This window comes from Aquila chrysaetos, chromosome 5, assembly GCF_900496995.4.
Source record: "Aquila chrysaetos chrysaetos chromosome 5, bAquChr1.4, whole genome shotgun sequence".
In the NCBI taxonomy this organism is placed as follows: Eukaryota; Metazoa; Chordata; class Aves; order Accipitriformes; family Accipitridae; genus Aquila; species Aquila chrysaetos.
In genome coordinates, this window is record NC_044008.1 from 75,414,101 (window position 1) to 75,426,346 (window position 12,246).

At 46.3% G+C, this 12,246-nt stretch overlaps 1 protein-coding gene across 6 annotated transcripts in view; it reads right to left on the minus strand.

Annotated features, from left to right (window-relative positions):
- Positions 1-752: 752 nt before the first annotated feature.
- Positions 753-12,246, minus strand: part of RPTOR (regulatory associated protein of MTOR complex 1) — a 210,571-nt gene continuing 199,077 nt past the window's right edge. For all 6 annotated transcript variants that reach the window (XM_041123882.1, XM_041123884.1, XM_041123883.1 and 3 more), the window contains 6 exons: positions 11,640-11,746; positions 8,397-8,524; positions 8,225-8,311; positions 5,446-5,562; positions 4,723-4,852; positions 753-3,171 (listed from right to left, as the gene is read on the minus strand). In XM_041123882.1, coding sequence (XP_040979816.1) covers positions 3,103-3,171; positions 4,723-4,852; positions 5,446-5,562; positions 8,225-8,311; positions 8,397-8,524; positions 11,640-11,746 — 638 coding nt within the window. In that variant the 3' untranslated portion in view covers positions 753-3,102. The remainder of the gene's footprint in view (positions 3,172-4,722; positions 4,853-5,445; positions 5,563-8,224; positions 8,312-8,396; positions 8,525-11,639; positions 11,747-12,246) is intronic.

Consider the following 12,246-nt stretch of genomic DNA (forward strand, 5'->3'; position numbering starts at 1 on the left):
CCTTCCCCGCTCCTGAAGTCCCTGCCCTCTGGGTCCAGCTGGGAGAGACCCCCGACCCTCCTGTTCTTTCACTGTGGACACTGGAACGTGCAGCACTGGTGGGGATTCGGTGTCTCAGCCGGGACCCAGCAGGACTGCAGGAGCATCGGTCACCATGCTGGTGGAAGGGACACCCCAGGAAAGGGACGGGATGGTGATACGCAGGCCCTCAGGACAAGGACAACACTGACTATTTCAGTTTATTTGCTTGGAGAGAGCTGGCTCTGGGCTGCAGGCAGTGCACAAGAGCTGGACGGGGGGCTCAGACCCACACGCACGTTCCTGCAGAGCTGTGAAGTAGAAACATCACGTTTCTGCTCAGCCTCAGCAGCAGTGACCTGGCTTGTACAAGTGTCTTTTGCCCAGGATCTCCACCCATAACCAGCCTCTTCTCTGCAGGGAAACGGCCCAGAACCACACAGCCTGACACCTAAAATTTAACTTGGTTCCTTCCGGGGCTGTAGCTGTGTCCCCTCCCCTCTTCTGCCCCAGGAAATAATCCTCAGACGGGGAAGTGTTTCTGCATTTATTTTTTATTAACCATTTATTTGTTTGTAATTGTTTTACTCTCACATTACAATCGTGTGGTTTTTTTATATTTTTTTATTTTTGTAAAATAAATAGAGATAAGTGAACTTTTAGGTAGGATGCTCTCCAGATCCTTGGTTAAACTTCATGATTGAATCTCTGCATCAGACCTGTGAAAATACAGCCCACACACGCACACGCTTAGATGAAAGCTAAACAGGCCGAGTTAGTTAAAAACCCACCTCCTGGCCACAGGGGCTGGCTGGCACCGGGGAGCGCTGGCAAGGAGCAGCAGCTTCCCACCACGCACCTTTGCATTTTGCCAGGTATTTCTTGTTCCTTTAATGAATACACTGATATAAGTTAAAAATCTATTGTTTTTTAAGCTGTGTATGTTAATCGGTTATGTGTAGATCCCAAACTCTGGCTCCATGCTTGCCGGCCCCTCGCTGGCCCCTGGCACGGGCAGGGTGGAGGAGATGTGTACCGCTGGGACCCAACACCGGAGCGGCACGGGAGCGGGTCGGGAAGAGGCACAGCTCTGTTAGACCATAATTAACTTTTGGTAACTTAAAAGTGGACTTTTAGGTAGTTTTTCTTAAGTTTAAAGCCTTTGATTCATCATCCTTGCGAAGTGGCCCTTGGCCTCCCTGCTACAGGGGGGACAGTGACGGTGCTCAGGGTAAGGACACAGCGCCCAGCCTTCGGCATCTGCTCCACCTCCGCGGCTCAAGGACCCTCACCAAAGCCAGCATCCAGACGTGCGTACGGCACTTTGCATTTGGCTTCCCTGCAGCGAGCCTGGGACAGCCACCGGGCCATCTCCACGGCCCCTGCACGGCCCAGCTGCCTCAACACATATAGGAAACAAGATTATCTGGTGTATAAGGAGCAGTGACAGGTCAGACGCACTACGTAGGTGCTGTGCCAGAGGTGAAGCTGCCATCCGCACAGGGAGAGAGCGTTTCTCACCCCTTCCCTCATTAGTATTTCTTTCACTGTCAGCCTCATCGCTGGCAGAGTTTGCTGGGAGCCTGCAGACCCCGTGATACCGACTGGAAGAAAAACTGGGGACTTCTGGACTTAGCAGGTCAGCCTTTGTCGCCGCAGTGATTTTTGCACAGTGCAAGTTCTGTTCTTGGCCAGCTAAATCGCACCTCGGCAGCACTTGAAAGAAACCTGCCCCTTTTGCTTTGCCTACCCTTTCCCCACATGCATCTCCAGACCCATTATGGATTTCAAGGGACAGAAACATTCATTATTCAGACACAGAAGGTGCGGAAGATGGAGCAGGCTTTCCCCTAGATGGCTGGGACAAAGCTGTTTTGCTCAAAGCAGGATGACCTGCCGTCTTCCCCCTCTTTAGTGACTCTCTTGTGCTCAGACCATGTGTGGTTACACGCCCAGTTCTGCAGGGACACACAGACAAGCCACAGCCACGTCCACACAAAGGTGTGCAGCTGCATACACTCAGCAGCAAGTGTGCAAATTCTCCTGACCATCACCTTACTGAATATTAGCACATCAGAGCAAATGAAAGCCCGTGGCTTGAACCCGGAGCCTCCCTTGCCGGCTGGGCAGAGCTCCCAGGCTATCAAACGTGTTTGTGGAGTTCACTGTGGGCAGGACAGTGACTGCAGAAGTAACAGTGACCGAGACACCCCAGACCTCCCCACCAGCACCGTGTGCTTGGGTGGAAAGTGGTTACGTGAGTGACTTGCTCCAGGCTTGTTGGGACGTTAGAGACGTTTGTTCTCTTTCTTTCCTCTTCTTCTTGTATGTGCAACCTTACGGTACGGTGGCATCCTGCCCTGCTCCTGTCATCTCCTCAAGCCCCTTTCCTCAGGATCCCTGCCTCCCCTTGCCACCAAGCTGCCTTCTGTCTTTGCTTCCACCGGAGAGGATGCAGCAGAGAGGACAAGGTTCGTGCAGAGGAGACACTTTCCTGCTTCCCTTGCCCACACTCAGGCAGTGCAGGAGCACATACACTGTTCTGCAGACGGACAGCTCGGGTCTCGCTGCCCTGTCGGAGGAATTACTGTTTGGCACAGGGTAGGCAGCAGCTGGAGGGGTCCCACGGTCCGGTCGAACGCACAGAGCTGTAGGTGAGTCCTGACTTCAGTCCTTAAAGCAACCTACGCTCCAGCAAAACAAAGAAACAAAGACTAAAACAGAAAGCCCTTTTCAAGGGTATTGCCTCATCCAGTCCTTCCAAGCTCAGGAGCCGTGTTTCTAACGGAGAAGCCAACCACTGGAAACAAAAATAAAATGTTCCTTTTCTGTAGCTTTTACAGGATATAGCTGGGAAAAAAAACCAAAACAAAACCAAAAAACCCAAAACAAAAAAGGAGATTGTCTCTTTTCCCCTCGTAAAAATCATCAGTAGCTAAGTCAGGAAAAAAAAACGTTCAAGTTATGGGTTGCAGCAGCAGCCAACACTAAACATTCAAGTCGATAATTTCACTATGTACATTATGGGTGAGACACGGCCCTGCCCGCTGGGACTCCCTTCTCCAGTGCCGCTGCCACGAGCCGTTATCTGATCCGCTTCTCCACTGAGTACACCGAGATGTAGTAGTCATTGCTTCCGACTGCCAGATGAGGCTGTGGAAAGAGCAAATCGGGGATAAACGTACAGGTGTCACGCGGTAATGAGAGGCACATCACAGGCAAAATGGTAATGGTCGACATTTTCAGCAGTAACGCCCAGATGCTCGAAAGCTCTTAAGTGCATCTGCCAACGCAGCTCTGACGACATTTCTGCCAGCACCTACATCGTCCCAGCGAGTTATATGCCCATTTCAGCCAGAGGGAAAAATTATGGTGACTATTAGTTGCCAACTGCTAACATAATTTTTCTAAATGACTGCAAATCTGCTAGTTAGGAACAGTTGCCTGGACTGAAAATTAGCATTCCCTCCACTGAGAGGCCCAGGAACAATCCTAGCCGTGGAGACCCAGGCTGGACAGGGCTTTGTTTGTTTGCTTATTTAAAGAGCAAAACATTTCAAGTGACTAGTCACTTCTTTCTCCGTTCCCCCAAACTGCAGAATGGCAAAATCACTCTTTAGCTTTTTGCAAAGCGGCTTTTCAAAGCCAAGGAGACAAGATTTCCTTTAAACTTGCTATCTTCAGGATGTAAAATGCACATAACCTAGGCAGGGAAGCTGCCTTCCCTCTCCCTGCCCAGCTAATACCAAATCATCACAGGCTAGCACAGCTCTTCCCTCCTCTCTTCTTGGCCCTTTATCATTCCCAATGCTCTTTCCCATTACATATTAAATATTTGTGTTCTGATCTGCAGGTTTCTAAAATAACTGTCTAAATGCCTTCTTTAACCTCCTCCTGTTTTTCCTATCCATTCACGTTGTTTTCTTAGGCTTTCAATCTCCTTCATTTAGTCTCGTCTCTGGGTGAGCAGAAGTCCATAATGCAGATGGGCACCTGCCACCTAATTAAGTAGCAACCAGATTCTCTCTCTAACAACTACTGCAGAGCCACCTCAGCTCTGATGTATTCCAAAACTTCCTTTTTACTCTGATTCATTCTAGCCTTTATCAGCTTATGCCTTTAATTTTTGCAGTTCTCTCATTTTTCTGACGTGCAGTTTTTCTACTGCACAGCATTAGGTCTTCCTAAAGCCTTACATAAGGCGATGTAAAAGCAGCCACAGAGACACGAGGGTAAGCCCACCGTCTGCAAGAGAAGAGGCATGGAATAAATAAGCACATAAAATTTTGTGTGCTGGAAGCAAGAGACTTCACCTCTCCAGTCAGCTCCAGGCAAATTCACCTCGGACAACTTCTGTGGCAAGAACTACAGAGCTAAGCCAGGCTGCAGTTTCAAAGAGATAGGAAGAAATGGGAACAGTCTATCAAGTCAACCCGCGAGTAAAAAGGGCTCAGCCATTGGGAGTCCTGTTCTAGTCTTAGGTGCACATCATAAACTGGCAGCACCGGCAGCGTGGTCATCTGGAACAGCCTGGAGGACAAGCACCGAGGACCTGGGCTGAGAGTCAGGCTCAAAGCATCCTCGGAAAACTAGGCTGGGGCAGCATCTCTCTGTGCTAGAGGAGTGTCTGCGCCTTTCCCTCTTCCAACACAGACATTAACTAAGAAATACAAATTCCAAAATCCAAAGGGACAGAATACAGACCCAGTGAGGATGGAAAGCCAGGCAGCTGATGGCTCCAACTCTTTGTCCCATAAAACCATCGTAGTATTTGATATTGTTGATCAGCTCCCCGTTTCCGTTGTAGATTGCAGTGAACTGATTCATTGAGCCACTGGAAGGGAATCAAGAGAACACGGTGTCACTGAGAATGCTGTGGTAAGAACAATATTGTTGCCTACAGCCCCCTTTCCAGCTGTGTCGACCGGAGCTGTTCATCAGACTAGTGCGCAATGAGTTCTTCTAAGTGGGGAGACTGACTAACTGTACTGCGGCAACCTCAGTGCAGAGAGATTTACAGAAAGGCTGGAACCACAGTTACCTGTTACAATGAGACAAAAAACCCACGAAGAGCTGATGCACACACACACACTGGAAGTGGATCCCCCAACAACCCCAGGATACGTGGCTGTGGAGCCGTTGCTGGTCCCCACTCAGAGCCCAAAAATACACATGCTGACTTTGAACAGGGATCTGACATAGGGGTGTAAGACTGTACAGCATCATGACAAGTCACCAGTGCAGAGGTTTCACTAATGCATGCAAGGGATAAAATTCCTGAGCTGCAAAAATGGGAAAGAAGCCGCACTGTTTGTGGCGAGGTTAAAACAAACAACAAAACCAACAAAACCCCATGAACGATGTCTGCAGAGACAAATTGTCCTCTCCATCCACTCCAGGGATGCAAGAGATGAAACCAGAACTTACCATGCAAAGAGGTTGGCTTGGGGGTGAATGTCAAGGGCCGTCAGCCCTTTGACTATCTGAAGGACCTTCATGGACTCTGGCATCCGGGGGTCAAAGAACCGCACATCTCCATTTACACTGCCAACACATGAGTTTCACAACGTCAGGCTGCACCAAACCAGATCCTAAAGCCCAGGAAATGGAGCCATATGCCTGTCTGTGAGCTGCCCACCTCGATCAGAAAATTAGGATAGAGAAGACACGCACCCTTGCCTTCTCTGTCAGTACAGCTGAATTCCCACTGATGTGACTTATATTTGGTACCATCCCCAACGCATTAAGTGCTGTGCAAACAGCTCTGCCTCTGCCCTCAGGGGTGATCCATTATTACTTTTATCGCTTACAGCTCATCGCTGAGTGTAAGTGCCTTTACTGTTATGTCATACTCAATACCCCAAGCTGCATGTCAGACCCAAATTCCTTCTCCTTTTCGCAGTAGGAAATTGTATTAGAAAACTCTAACCAGATGGGATCTGCTGGTACCATCCATTATGCCAAATGTCTGGACACAGATGCACAAGTCCTCGCTGTCCAAAGTACTCTGTGGACCAGGCGTAACAAACCCTGCTAATGCTCAGGCGATGCGTCAATCCTGTTAATGACTTTATCAAGGAAGAGAGGGTGGGGAAAGCAATAGTGGCAGTGGCAAGGTACTGTGCTTAGTAGATCAAGCACCTTTCAAACACAAATGATTTCTTTTTGTTAAGTGATCTCTCTGAAATACATCAGTAGAATCATGTCTGTTAGATGTGAAGAGGGTGCATCTTTTCCTACAGCCCTGGAATGAACAACTGAAGATTTTGTTACGGTACTTCTGTTCTTCTGAGACCCTTATAAGAGACTGGTCAACTGGTGTACAGAAAGACAAACAGAAAAGTCTCTTATGGAAATAAAATTCAAAATCAACTCATCTGATCTTATTCTGCTAGCAGCAGAAGTAAGGCTTTTGGCATCACAACTTTTAAAGTGTTATTTTTTCCAAGTCACTGATGGCCATACAACTGTGAATCACCATACAGAGTTATGAACAATGAAAGCATTAAGAAGCATATTGCCTTCAGTTTCTTTACCTCTGGAATATCTAATACTAATCAAAAGGCTGTTATACAGAATTACTTCTATCATTATAGGAAGCTGCAACTCCAGCTGTCACATAATTAAATTCAAGACAAATTAAACTTGAGGTTGATTTAGATCCCGAAGACTAGATGGAAATATTGTTTGAAAGAGATCAAATAGACAGTAAATTCATTTAAAGCTCTGAACCATTATAAGACTTGAAAACGGTTCTGAATATATTGGAAGACCATGCAAGAGCTTTAAAATGGAAGTGAAGTTCTGTGATGAGGGACTACATAGGAGAACACGTCCCAGGTGAACAATAACAGGCAACAACAAGTCAACAGCAGCTAAGCTACTAAACTAGAATATTCAGAAGGTGTTTAAGGACCTTTTCTAGCAATGCTGTCAGCCTGATAAAAGCAGACCTGCTGGTTAACGAGAAGCACTGTGGCAGCACTAGCACATAGGTCAAAGTGGCTGAACCCAGTACGATATGGTGAACCAGCGCTGGGCAATGGAGAGCCGCAGGATCTGGCTCCGAGTCACCATTCCTGTGTTACAAACTCCTGCCTCTGGTCCAGAAAAAAAAGTTTCACTGAGGTTCAGAGAACTGTTCCACAAGCAATACAATGCCTTCAAGTTTTTCAGGAAATAGCTAGACCAAGACCTCGCTACATCCTAATGTTTTTCTTGGATCTTACTGTCAACTGAAGAAGAGCATGAACTGGGAGAAACTGAAAGCAAGGTGGCTTGTCTCAACAAACCAAGTTCCTCTGGGATAAGACCAGACCTGTCTTTTGAAGTATGACATTTTCTCATACTTATTCAATCCCAAGAGAAAGCACCACGTGCTGAGAAGGGCACTGAGGAGAGGGAAAAAACGAGCCTGCAGACCCAGGCTGGCCAAGCGTACAGGCCTGACCCCTGGGATTGTTGAAGGAGATTACGGAAAGGAAGATTAAAAACTCTAATATGTGAGCTCGACAAATCTGGCAGCTGCATCACATAATCCCCTTTCTGAAAATCTTAATACATTTTTGCTGGCCCATCCCCCACCTCAGGAATGTTCTGAATCCTGGAAAATTATGTTCTGTTTTCATTTTGTAATCAAGAAAAAGAGCTTCTTTGTGTGCAAACAGTGGCTTTGTGACAATAAATTATATTCTGCTGTTCTTTAATGGCCAAATAAGTATATGCTGCTCTCTCCACAGTATTTACCAGGCAGCAGAAATGGATTTATGTGTAGAAAATTGCTAGACAGCAAAGTAATCCTGCACAGCAATATGCCCAACAGATGCAACATCAACCTTCCTTCTCATGTTCTCTCTCAAATGACCCCACAGAGATGTTGGCAATAAAGAACAACAACCATAAGATATACTATATCTAGCTTCGGTTTCTGGTTCACTCCATTCCTCCCTCACACGCCTCGTGATAGTGATTTCAGCAAAGATGCCTTCTTGTTTACTCTCAAACCACACTAACGGGCTTCCAAGGAAAGCTTCAAATTTCTTTTTGCCTTCTCTCCACCAAGTTTGGAGCAGGAGTTAATTACTGAAGCAAATGTCAAACTAAAGAGCTTTACCCTCTTAGCTCTTGAAATACCAGAGGCAGAATTTAAATGGAAAAACAAACCGTGTTTAAGAGAAAACAGCTCAAACAGTAAAACCTCTTTTACCTGACACTCATGATGTTGCCTTCTGGATGTTTCTGCAAGTACGCTTTCACCACCCAGGCTGTGTGCTCTCGGTAGGTCATGACACGGCTGAGGAACAAGCAGAGAAATGTTTTGAAGGGGAGGAGGAGGAAATGTGAGCACCCCACTGAGCCTGGGAAGGACGGGTAGTTACCATTCACTCAGAGCCATCCTCCTGTCAAACACGCGGATGGAGCCGTCACCCAGCCCCGCCACAATTAATGAACGATGAGAATCACACGAGAGGCTGGTCACACAGCTGTCAGCTCCAGTGGGGATATCCTAAGGAGAAAGCACACAAGAACCAAGCTGAGAACATGATGTGTCTTCAAGTCATTACAGTCAAGGTCCTAAACCAGACGGACCCAATGTCCTCCTCCTCTTCCTGTCCCCATTCTGTAAATCAGTCCAAAACTGAACCAGGCTTTCCACCTGTCACTCAGAACACTATGACACTGCATCAGTGTGAAGTTTTCCTCCAGGCTCTCCGGACATGACCAGAAACGAGGAGGTGGTGACCCTGGGGACGATGGTCACTGCTGCTGCCGTGTTTGAGCCACAAGTCCCACAGTTCAACCCAAAGAGCCAGGCCCAGAGAAGGAATTCCAGAAAAAACAGCTTTTGCAAGTCATTCAGCTTTATAAACCAAAATGAAGGCAAGGTCTATTTTGGGAAGGATGAGTTAACATTATTCTCTACTAAGAAAATCTAATTAGTTAAAATAAATGACCAGAGGAATTATTTCTGCATAAACCATCTTTGTTGTGTACAAGTTGTAAATGCCATTAGAATGGCAGGAGAGACAGCATATGTCTGGAGAAGAGTCATATAAGACAAATATACCTGTATAAAGCAAAAACTTGTAATAGCATATATAACAACACATATAAAACCAAACATACAGTATGCTATAGGTAACACCACCCACGCAAAAAAAAGGTACAACAAAACTGCAAGGTATTAGGTACAAAGCTGCGAGGTATTAGCCCTTTTTGTGCATCATATCAACACCCAAAAGAGTTCTAGGAAGTTATTTAAATACCTCTTGTAAAAGCAGATTTTTTTTTTTTTTTTTTTTTTTTTTGTCTGTACCAGACAAAAAACCGTATCTGGGCCCTGGAAACAATAAAACGATTATACCGGAAGGCAGTTCCCTTTACCCAGAATGGCTCCAGTTATCATTAATGAAGTCCATTTCTTTCAGTTTCTTTTTATTTTATTCTTTAAACACTTAGCTCTCTTTCTCCCTTCATCATTAGGATCACCATGATACTTCTGCAGAGCCCTGGTGGTGGTGCAAATGGGCCAAACTAAGCAGACTATGGTTGGACTGTCTGAGCGTGACCTTCCTCTTCTCCACACCTGGCAGCCGCAGGCAGCAAGCGATGGTGAGGCTCTTGAACAACGTCAGAGCGGACACGTAAGCCTCAGACAGCACAATGAGCTGCCTGACTACAATACAGCACCGGAGAATCACTTACACAAGACAAAGCGAGCCAGTGCTGTGCCACCTATCAGTCCCCACTTTAGGACATGTGACAAGTAGATCCAGGTTATCTCATTAGATGCCACACACTGTGTGTATTAAAAAAAATGACATGGAAAAGGCTGGAGCTTGCAAGGACAGCTGTGCTGAGAACACGATGTGCACTCTTACTCTAACCCTGCTACTTTCCCCCTTTTCACTTGCTATAAGCAAAGTAATTGTTGGGAATAACATCTACGTCTGTTATGAGGAAAAACATTTTCAATTAAACAGGTGAAAAAAGCTAAGCAGCACTGACAAAGTAGGATAACAATCATGAGGCACGTTAGAACTGCATTAGCTAATTTCACACTTCAATCCTATTTTTGCTTCTTTCCTAGCTGCTATTCACAGCCTCAGCTGAGTGAAGATGCTGCTGGCTAGAGGCACCAACCTTCAGGGCTGTTCTCAGCAGCTCTTCTAACTGCCTAAACCCAGATCCTGTCTTTGAAGCAGGAACAATCAGCAGAAGTGAAAATGAAGTACTTGCTTCTTCAGCTACATCCCAAGTGCTTCCAGAGGTACACTTTTTGTAGTTCAAAGAGTGGGAAGGCACCTTTATTAGCTGGGATTACATAGCTTCGCTGCTCTTTGTGCTGAATTTCACTTTTCCAGTGTTACTGAGTCAGGAAGTTTCAATCACTTGAATTTCAACACAACCAATCTTTGCAATTAAAAAAGAAACAACATGTTTTTAGATACTTTCAGTGCAATCATTAATCATCATAATTTAAAAGATTTTCACCTCCTGAATTTTGCTGTTCCCTAATTTACATAGAAAAAACAATATGTGAAAGTAATTAAGATTAACATAGGCTTAATTATCCTGCATTGCAGGGTCAAAGTGTCATAATTAATGTTCATCCAAGGGTAATTAATTTCTAGAAGCTTTGAAAACCAGTCTTCCTTTTTTCTCCAGCACGATGACTCCATTCTCACAGACCAGCTGCTTCTCCTTATAATTTCTGAGAAACTTTCATTTGATTACAAGCGACATGAACGCTTGCTGCGTCTTTTCTCCATTACACTGCACAGAAAGTTACGTACGACTGAAATACTGCTTTTGTCCTGCCTCGTTTCAGAGGCGAGATGTGAACACCCTGGGGTGCCCCAGCGCACGGGTCCGGCCAGCTCCCCAGGGAGACGCGGGGATGCTGAGGGAGCTGCCAGCAGGCTCGCAGGCATCTTCATCCTCTGCTACCCTGGGCCAGACAACACGGAGCAAACTTCTGACCTGTGTCAGACTGGCCCGAGCTGGCAACAATTCCACTGGCCGCACGTGAGCAGTGCACGGTTAGGAAATGCTCGTGTTTCTGTCCTGTCGAGCACTGGGGTCCTGACTCGGGAGTGGACTGAGCAGGTATGAACGTGCTCTCTGCGTGGACGCAGATTCCCTGAAAACAGACCTTTGGCTGGCAGGTACCACTGGCAGCGCTGCTCTGTAAATAGCTCCGTGCGTGTCCCAGAGAAGCAGAGATGGCAGCAGTAAGTCTGAATGCTCTACCACCGACCCAACTCACCACTGAATTTCCTCAAGAATTTTTACACTATTTCAATTACGTGCTAATAGGAAACCTTATCTGTATGCTGGGGCCTGTCTCTGGATTTCACAGCTCACCTTTCCCACACACTGCTGCACACTGCCCAGAATAACAGCAGCAGCTTCCAGGAAAGACCTGACATGCTCACTAAGTATGTGTGTATTTTTATTTATCTTGTAACATGACTCTGAGGCAGGGAAGCAAGAGCTCCAGAACCTGTCAGGTCTTCACAGATGAGTCTCAGATGCTTTGGCTGTGCACGGGGTAACTCACTGCATGGCACGTCTTCTAGGAGGGAAAAAGGTGAATAGGATAAACACGCAAATGTTACCTGTACTTTCATTTCCCGATCTGTGTCCCAGATCCGGATTATCCTCACATCTCCCGATGTCATCAGGAGCCCAGTTTCTTGTTCCCAGTCGACTACCATTCCTGCTCCTAAGATAAAACACAGGCAGGACGTGCAAATTACTCTCCGCATCAACACAGGCAGAGCTGCACTAATTAGAACACCAGCTTTCATAACCTCACGCTACAGAAACTATCATTAGAAGAAATATAAAATTACATACACGTGCATCCATATGTCCTCCGAATGGGATCAGGTCAGCTGGTCCTGGATTTGAGTCCAAAACATGTCTTTGACCCCTTGTCTAGCTTAAGTGCTTAGAAGAGCGGAGGTGCAGATGGCCCCTCTGTAGGCAGGTGAATACAGCCTTCCAGGGACCTTGCCAAGCTACTGGGGACTTCCAAGGGAGTCTTAATAAATTATCCACTACTTTAAGAAAACACTGGATTAAATGATGATTGAAGTAGACTAGACTGGTGACATCTCACACAGCAAGACCTGACAGCCTCTGGATTACCATGAGTCCTCATTCTAATAGAAATATCTGGCTAAGGGGAGATGTTTCTAAACAAGGAATAGCATAGTCATC